Here is a 9,340-nt window from a genome sequence, read left to right on the forward strand (position 1 = left end):
TTTAATTATCGCTGTGTCTGTAGAGTTTTCTGTATAAATTTGCTTCATCTCTAAAAATTTAGTTTCATTAAGTTGTTACCCAAGGAGAAAAGCTAGTTAAAAATGTATTGTTTTTTTTCAAAAATCATGTAACATCCTACAATTATGTTAATAAATAATTCTACTTGTGTGGAAGTATTGGTCTGCAATAATGCATTAATTCTCAGTAGTCCACAATTTGCCCTCAAAGATTTAGAATCTAATTTTATTGCATTCTAAGAAATTATCGTGCAGATAAGTTTTGGATCAATTGAGCTTACCTCGCTATATGTTTATCTATAGGTTATATAATTTTAAGAAATCATCCCACCGGTTACCATATGTCTATCTAATGATTGCATTTTAGTGAAAAATCTGATAACAGAATTTTTATGTGCCTGTCCCTCAGGAACTGACCTCTCCTCGCGCCAACGAAGTTATTGAAACGGTGAGTAAATATATGCTAATTTTGTTTCTGATCAATGAGATGGTTTTATTCATTATATAAATGGTTGGTAAGTCACCTAAATAATAATCAACTTTTATAAAGAGAAAATAGACCAATCTCGAGCGTTTCCCGTAATCAACTTGCGAAATAATAACAACTAATGTAAGAATCACGCTCAGTTTCGGCGCTCATTATACCATCCATCTTTTTAATTATTTACTCATATGGTTCTCCTGCAGACGTAATTTATTTATTATGAGACACATTTACTTCTTAACATTTTTGTTCGTTCTCATCTGCTCAGCTCTTAGAGTATAAACATCAAGGCAACGTCATCAACCATCAACTCCAAAAAAAAAATGCTTCTAAATTTCACGTGCGTTACACATAACTCAAATTCATAAACAAATAATATTTAATATTTTAATCGCATACTAATTGAATTTTTCTATTAATTTTTAATCAGATTTTTTGTTTGTCATCAGCTGCTCTTCGAAACTTCTTTGAGAAGCAGCCTGTTCTCGACGTGCATCAGACAAGCAACTTCACTGCCGGTAAGTCTCTGGTTGGTAGCCATAGGGCAACAAGGCTTCGTGCAGGTCACAAGCTCAAGTGCTCAGAACATCACATGGCAGGTCGCTGATGGTGCTAAGACTCTCTTCGCTTGTGCCCAGGCCACCGTGGACGCTGGTAATTCTTTATATCCGCTGTCAATGTGAAATTTCATGTCTGACGTACCTAATTTTATTATTTTAAATGAGAGAGAAAGATATATTATTGGCTTGAGTGGAGGTGATTCTAATATATATTTGTAGAAAGTAATATAAAAAATAGGCAAGTTTCTTTTTGTTAAATTTTAATGCGGGATTAAATCGAACGAGAAAATATAAATCCTGGCAATATCTTCGGTTAATAACAAAATTTGCCTAAAATGCATTGTAAACAATTGCTAAATACATGTTAAATTATTCACTATGCTATAGCTTCGTGTCATTTATTTTACGTAGCGTAACCATGCTCTGTATAAACAGCCAAACTGATGTTCAAGTTCAATGGCGTGTCCTGCATGATCGCCATGAATGGTTTCTATAATCCATGGAATGATGCATGCGATGGTGAGGAGGTCTATGTCGGCTATGATGGTGAGTAACAGTGCTGGGCAATATTCAGATAATCTCAAATTTGTATGTTAAAATATAATATTAATGCATTTTGAGCGCTTTTAATAGATTTTGATATATTTTGTATACGAAACCGTGTTGAACATTTTCCTAACTAATGTTTCGAAGTCCTGATATTCCTGACGAATTCTGCATGATATTTTTTGATTTTTAAAATAGTATTCTAACGGAATTATTTAACAATGTGTTTTTTTCTCTAAAATATGAATGTGTTCTGGATTTTTATACTCATCGGGCTTGGGAGAATTTATTGTAACTGTTAATTCATTTTTTCTGTACTTATTTGATGTATTTAAATCAGGGCCTGAGCGAATCTTTTGCTTGAAAGGCCACGTGGAAATTTTGAATGTTATTCAAAAATGGATATTTTTCTTATAATTTATTCATAATGAATGCTGCATTTATAACTGAATTAACACTAGTGAATAAGATGCTTGATAGCCACAATTTAATGCATTTTCCAATTATTATCAAAATCTTTGTATAAACTCACATATATAGTATACATTTTAGACCACAACAATCAAAATAGCTATTAGAACCAACGGAGGATCACAACTCGTACGGCCCTGACTGGACGCATGAGAGCGCCATTGGCTGCCGTTTGCCTATCGTTGCCTTAATGAAATGTGTTGTAATATCGTGTGGTCTACATACATAATTAGAAGTTTTAAGTTCATTTATGGATGATTGTGTTGTCATGCCTCCCTGTTACGTGCGACGTGATGTCAGATATACTCAATATTACGATAGATCACGATATGTATATGTAAGAAAAATGTCTGAGTTCAAGCAGGGCTAAGTTTGACGTTGGCAATCTTGTTCTGCAAGCGTAAAAGGTTCCACAGTATATTTTGGCCTCTAGTTTCGCAACGGATGAACCTCCAGAAGGGGTCATCTATCAAACTGTAATCGGCATCACCTGTGAGAATACCGTTTCGTTCTGCCTCTTGCTTCTCCTTCCCATTCTAACTAACTTAACGCAATTAGCTGCATTGTTCCTGCTCGCCACCTACACGAGGACTTCATCCCTTCTCGTTAGGTGTCTGTCGCCCCAAAAATTTATATATAATTTCAATAATAAATCAATAATTCACAATAATTATTCCTCCTTCAGGTACAAGTGGATGCCTCACTCTTTTTGGCGGGTTTTTGGATGGCCAAAACATAACGAATGAAGGACTGTGCTACTCGACGTGTGTTGGAACGAAAGTACACCTTCAAGGTGAATAAAGGACCGGCTAAACGCGATAAAAATATATTCTGATTTAATTATTTATTATTTATCATTATATTTATTGTTTTTTATATTTATTATAATTATTATTCTATATTTTTATGACGATTTACATTCTCACGGTTCGATATAGCAGTTTACAATAAATAAAGAATTGGTAAGTTATATTACATTCCTGATTTACGGAATACAAGCTCGGGCCATGCAGTCGGACTGTGAATCTAATAACACATTACAATTTATTGTGGACTTTCCATGTTTTTCTGGAGGCTAAATTGAACACAAAGGTGATTTTAATTTTGTTTTCTTGTGTTTCACAGAATCGTTGCGCCGAAAATGCAGTTTATAATCCTACTATTTTACAGAAATATGGCATTTTTCAAATTATTTAAGGTAATTAATTAGAATCTATGTACGTGAATTCTGATTAATGATCAGTCTTGCAGTTGTCAAGTATTCGGTGTTCCTACACATTAACTGTTCAACTTACAAACTACTTTTCCACATTTCCTAGATGATACTGAAGAAGAAATCCCGCAAGATGCTGTGTCTTGCATTGGAACTGACGCACTCCCCCACATCCTAACATCAAATATTGCACGGAGCTTCTGTACGGCAGCGATGGATTGTGCGTTGATTGGATTCGCGCTGGCCCAAGTAGACACTCAGGAGAACCTGAATGCCGTGATGAGCGCCGCTGCCTCGAAATCTGGTGAGAAAACAATTGTATTTGCAGAGGTGGGCAGTAGCGCGCTACATGTAGCGGTAGCGGCGCTACATTTAAGCAATTGCAGCGGTAGCGGTACCGCCCGCTACATTTAGAGCATGCAGCGGTAACGGTAGCGGCCGATACATTTCAAAGTAGCGCTGCTATTTGTATTTGGCTATCTTTTCCAGTTCTGAGGAGGCAATGTAGACATATTCTTTGCAAATGTCATGTATGCCTCCATGATGTATGAACTGACATGTTTATTGTTTACTTTGTTATTGTGTTACTTTTTTATAGTGCTATTGTGTAACTTTTGGGCTTGATCCAATGAACTCATGTCATGGTTTCCTTGAATTGTGTCGTCAGGAGAAGGTCAAATATTTTCCGAATATCCTTTTTATCATTGATCTTTCGATATATTAGGATGAAATATAATGTCAGTCAAGGGGCGAAAATTATTTAGTAAATCTCAGTTTATTAAAATGAGGCTGACATATTTTATCTAGAAGTCCATTTGATCCCAGTAAATTCAAAGCCGTTCTGATTAGGCTTTGGCATATTTAAACCACAGAGATCGTATTTACGTTTTACCAGGAGCTATGTTAACTCGGCCACAGTCAGAGTCAGACTCTCAGACCGTCTATTTATGTGCCCGGCCGGTAATTTTTGCCTATCTTAAATGTGATCAAATATGCTTAACGTATGAATTTATTGCTTTTTAATGTAATAAAATACGTAAATAAAAATATAAGCATAGTATAAAAATTTTACGCAATTCTTATTTGGTGCAAAAAATTTATTGTGTTGGGAACTTACATAACTAGTTTTCTTATAAATTCATAAAATTAGAAGTATCACATTGTCGCACGTGTCTTACGAACTTCATTCTTTTCTTGCTTATCCTGGCTTTTGTTGCAGACACTCTCTGACTTGGCGGTGTGGATTTATAACGGCGTCATCAAGCTCATGGAGGAGAGCATCCAGCCGTTAGTGGTGCCCAGTATCCTGGAAAACGAGGTCATGTCTGGCATATGTGTTGGCAAACCTGGCCCTGCTAAAGGTAATTATGAGTCTTGACTGTAAGGTGATGCGTTTCTCACATTTCTAGCGTAACTCACTTGCCTAAAGTAGTAATACAGTAGTGTCTGATAACTGCCACTATTCGATCATGGAATTAAGTGCATGCTTGGCTGCGGCCTTTACAGAAACTTTGTATTTTATATATTGTTCTTTTTGGCACCATTTGTTACTAGTTTCTTTTTGATAACCCATAATTTAAGGAATAATTTTATGTACTTAGTCCGCTTTAGTAGTCTGGAAGAAATTGTGTTTTGGTGAATGTTGTTTTCCGTTGGACTGGTAACCATAGATGAATGTCGTGGATGCAAAACGTCAAATTCAGAGGCCTAAAATGATGGCATAATATTTAAACATTTTATTCTTTCTATAGTATGGTATAGTTGAGAATAGACTAGTAATTTAATTAGATTATTAGTATTGTTTGTAAAATTTATGGTACCAGCCAATTTCTAAAGCGATGATCTTTTTATCTTGAGGAGGTGCCAAGAACGGTGGCGTTGAAGAGTCCTCCCAGGAGCCTCAGAAGGCGCTGGATCTGCTGTTGAGTCAGCTGACGCTCTTCTACAGAACGCTGGCCACATTTGGCACTGACCCTGCAGGTCTTCAGGCAGGTTAGTATCCCTCACACTTTCGTCTATAGTTACTACGTAAAAATATTTTCTGCCACATGCCTTGGTTCAAAATGTAGGTGAGATCCTCCTCCTCTGCTCATTAATTTGCGATGAGGCTTTTGTTCCGTCTTTTTCCTTCTTTTTCAACCCTCTTGGTAAATTTTCGAATTTATTCATAGGTATATTTCACTCTTCTTTTACGTTATATTACATGTTTCTTGTATTTGCAGATATTTTACTTTATCTGCGCTGGTTCACTGAACAATCTACTGCTGCGGAAGGACATGTGCCACTGGTCTAAGGGCGTGCAGATTCGCTACAACCTCAGCCATCTGGAGCAGTGGACTAGAGACATGCAGCTGCCAGAGCTCGGTCAGGCCTGTTCTCTACTTCGCAATTAAAGCAGAAACAAATTTTAAAAGCTGAGATATAGTTTGCTCAGGAAATTATGGAATGATTTTTGTTTATTTTATTTGCGAAATACAGTAGACTTCAGCTCTCCCAAGTTGCTAGGAGTTGAAGACTATAGTTAATGTTTTTGGGAAGTGAACGCAAAACTTCGAGCTAAGCCAGAAGGCACAGGTAATTTCTGACTATTAGCCTTCCGTCAGTCGTGTGTCATAAGTTAATTAGAAGTTGCTGACCAATTAATTTATTTCTGTCACTTTTGTCTTCAGATTTTTTTGTCATTCCAACGTTCTTAACCAATTTGACGCGCTTGCAGGCAACTCTGATGTTTTGTCGCCGATCATCCAAGCGGCTCAGCTGCTTCAAGCACGCAAGACCGACGACGACGTGGAGAGCAAGCATCTGTGAAGTGTGCGATAAACTTACCCTGCCTCAGGTACGATAATCTCACCCTGCTTATTTATGTAATTTTTTATGTACTCTGAATTGGTACACGTCCTTCATTGCATTCTGGCACGTAAGCGCATCACAGTTATTTTCGTGATATACATCAAGGTTTCATTTTTTAATGGATTGAAATCCACACTCTCACAATGTCTCTGTGTAGATCGTGAAAATCTTGAACCTCTATACACCGGATGAGTTCGAAGAGCGTATACCGGCCTCATTCATTCAGAAGATACAACAGCGACTGCTGAAGCGGCCTGCTGCTGATCATGAACAGGTAATGCATTTCATTCGTTTTTTTTATTAATGCTTGAATAGCAAATTCACTAGAAATTTGAAGAAAAATAAATTCCACGATAATATATCAAGCCTTTGTAGAAAAAGTTTTCCATAAAGACATAATAAATTTCCGTGGAATTTTCTTAGCTATTAAATTTTCTAATTAGTTTGTTGCGCAGGAGACTTCAATTTTAGTATTTGATAGTTCAAAATGTGATCAGGTATATTGTTTAATATCATTTTATTTATATTGTTTATTTTTATCATCATATAAATGCATCCCATTCAATACCTAAATCATTTCGATGATATTTAATTCATAGAGTACAAATTTCTGAACGAAAAACTTATTGTCAGTAGACTATTAATTATTTTCTCTCTCTTTAGGAACCTGTCCGGGACCTGGCACTGTAAATATGAAGCATGGCACTGTAAATATGAAGCAAGGCACTGTAAATATGAAGCAAGGCGCTGTAAATATGATGCAAGGCACTGTAAATATGAAGCAAGGCACTGTAAATATGAAGCAAGGCACTGTAAATATGAAGCAAGGCACTGTAAATATGAAGCAAGGCACTGTAAATATGAAGCAAGGCACTGTAAATATGAAGCAAGGCACTGTAAATATGAAGCAAGGCACTGTAAATATGAAGCAAGGCACTGTAAATATGAAGCAAGGCCAGGATCCAAACTAGCCTTAAGCTCACAAGTTAACATCGCCATCGAGGCGGAAGATGTACCCAATTGAACAATACCCACCTCACTAGCGATAAGGCGGATACTCATCAATTGGGTACATCCCCATGAATATGTCCCTACCAAAAGTTTGCAAACAGGCAGGCCACTATTCACCTTTCAGGCCACAGTGCCCCCAGGTGAGTTCAATTAATTCCATCTGTGTGATCCTCATCACACAGATGTACCCAATTGATCAATACCCACCTCACTAGCGATAAGGCGGATACTCTTCAATTGGGTAGTTCGCCAGGAATATGTCCCTACCAAAAGTTTGCAAAGAGGCAGGCCACTATTCACCTTTCAGGCCACAGTGCCCCCAGGTGAGTTCAATTAATTCCATCTGTGCGATCCTCATCACACAGATGTACCCAATTGATCAATACCCACCTCACTAGCGATAAGGCGGATACTCTTCAATTGGGTAATTCGCCAGGAATATGTCCCTACCAAAACTTTCTAAGAACCTATATCTGTTGAGGCAAACATAATTTTTTCGTATGTGTGGTCGATAATCTACAACCTGGAATATAGAAAGCCCAGTTAAACCAGGACTTCAGAGCTTTACCTTACCCGGAAAGGGCTAGGTTTAAAAGAGAGGCTGACAGGAATAAGATGATAAATACAAACAATATACTCGCCTTCCTCCTAAGGCAACCACCACACATACGAAAAAATTATGTTTGCCTCAACTGATATAGGTTCTTAGAAACTTTTGGTAGGGACATATTCCTGGCGAATTACCCAATTGATGCGAATTACCCAATGTTTAAAGTACATTAAATGGCTGCTTATTCACTTACCTTGTTTATAATATTGAGAAATTCCTTTTGATTTTAATTTAAGTGACAAATGATTCGGATTTTATTGATTTCTACCCCGTCGTCAACTTTTGAAAAATACATTCAATACAAAAAAAAAAACAAAAAAAGACACCTCTTGAAAGGAGTGAATGTATTTTTCAAAAGTTGACGACGGGGTAGAAATCAATAAAATCCGAATCATTTGTCACTTAAATTAAAATCAAAAGGAATTTCTCAATATTATAAACAAGGTAAGTGAATAAGCAGCCATTTAATGTACTTTAAACATTGGGTAATTCGCATCAATTGGGTAATTCGCCAGGAATATGTCCCTACCAAAAGTTTCTAAGAACCTATATCTGTTGAGGCAAACATAATTTTTTCGTATGTGTGGTGGTTGCCTTAGGAGGAAGGCGAATGCTTCATATTTACAGTGCCATGCTTCATATTTACAGTGCCATGCTTCATATTTACAGTGCTAGGTCCCGGACAGGTTCCTAAAGAGAGAAAAAATAATTAATAGTCTAGTGACAATAAGTTTTTCGTTCAGAAATTTGTACTCTATGAATTAAATATCATCGAAATGATTTAGGTATTGAATGGGATGCATTTATATGATGATAAAAATAAACAATATAAATAAAATGATATTAAACAATATACCTGATCACATTTTGAACTATCAAATACTAAAATTTGAAGTCTGCGCAACAAACTAATTAGAAAATTTAATAGCTAAGAAAATTCCACGGAAATTTATTATGTCTTTATGGAAAACTTTTTCTACAAAGGCTTGATATATTATCGTGGAATTTATTTTTCTTCAAATTTCTAGTGAATTTGCTATTCAAGCATTAATAAAAAAACGAATGAAATGCATTACCTGTTCATGATCAGCAGCAGGCCGCTTCAGCAGTCGCTGTTGTATCTTCTGAATGAATGAGGCCGGTATACGCTCTTCGAACTCATCCGGTGTATAGAGGTTCAAGATTTTCACGATCTACACAAACAGAGACATTGTGAGAGTGTGGATTTCAATCCATTAAAAAATGAAACCCGGATGTATATCACGAAAATAACTGTGATGCGCTTACGTGCCAGAATGCAATGAAGGACGTGTACCAATTCAGAGTACATAAAAAAATACATAAATAAGCAGGGTGAGATTATCGTACCTGAGGCAGGGTAAGTTTATCGCACACTTCACAGATGCTTGCTCTCAACGTCGTCGTCGGTCTTGCGTGCTTGAAGCAGCTGAGCCGCTTGGATGATCGGCGACAAAACATCAGAGTTGCCTGCAAGCGCGTCAAATTTCTGAAAAAAATATTAAATTTAAGCTTTCATCATAAAAATATTATAATAATTTTACCATGATATTTTACCT

At 36.6% G+C, this 9,340-nt stretch overlaps 1 protein-coding gene and 1 long non-coding RNA gene across 2 annotated transcripts; both read left to right on the forward strand.

Moving 5' to 3' along the window:
* The first annotated feature begins 1,048 nt into the window (after positions 1-1,048).
* LOC108674701 lies at positions 1,049-2,824 on the forward strand. Its single transcript, XR_001931059.2, has 3 exons — positions 1,049-1,156; positions 1,498-1,608; positions 2,765-2,824. It is a non-coding gene; the product is annotated as an uncharacterized LOC108674701 (long non-coding RNA).
* A 681-nt stretch (positions 2,825-3,505) lies between these two features.
* LOC108674700 (unconventional myosin-Vc-like) lies at positions 3,506-6,416 on the forward strand. Its single transcript, XM_047879623.1, has 5 exons — positions 3,506-3,622; positions 4,512-4,653; positions 5,150-5,284; positions 5,515-6,128; positions 6,300-6,416. The coding sequence occupies exons 1-4, from the start codon at positions 3,506-3,508 to the stop codon at positions 5,583-5,585; spliced, it is 465 nt and encodes a 154-aa protein (XP_047735579.1). The 3' UTR covers positions 5,586-6,128; positions 6,300-6,416.
* The last annotated feature ends 2,924 nt before the right edge of the window (positions 6,417-9,340 follow it).

Source organism: Hyalella azteca, unplaced genomic scaffold, assembly GCF_000764305.2.
Source record: "Hyalella azteca isolate HAZT.00-mixed unplaced genomic scaffold, Hazt_2.0.2 contig44, whole genome shotgun sequence".
Classification (NCBI taxonomy): Eukaryota; Metazoa; Arthropoda; class Malacostraca; order Amphipoda; family Hyalellidae; genus Hyalella; species Hyalella azteca.

Coding starts and splice junctions, on each gene's coding strand:
- LOC108674700 (XM_047879623.1), top strand. CDS start 3,506: ATGGATTGTGCGTTGATTGGATTCGCGCTGGCCCAAGTAGACACTCAG. Junction 3,623..4,511: donor AAACAATTGTATTTGCAGAG/GTGGGCAGTAGC, acceptor CTTTTGTTGCAG/ACACTCTCTGACTTGGCGGT. Junction 5,285..5,514: donor CCCTGCAGGTCTTCAGGCAG/GTTAGTATCCCT, acceptor TTGTATTTGCAG/ATATTTTACTTTATCTGCGC.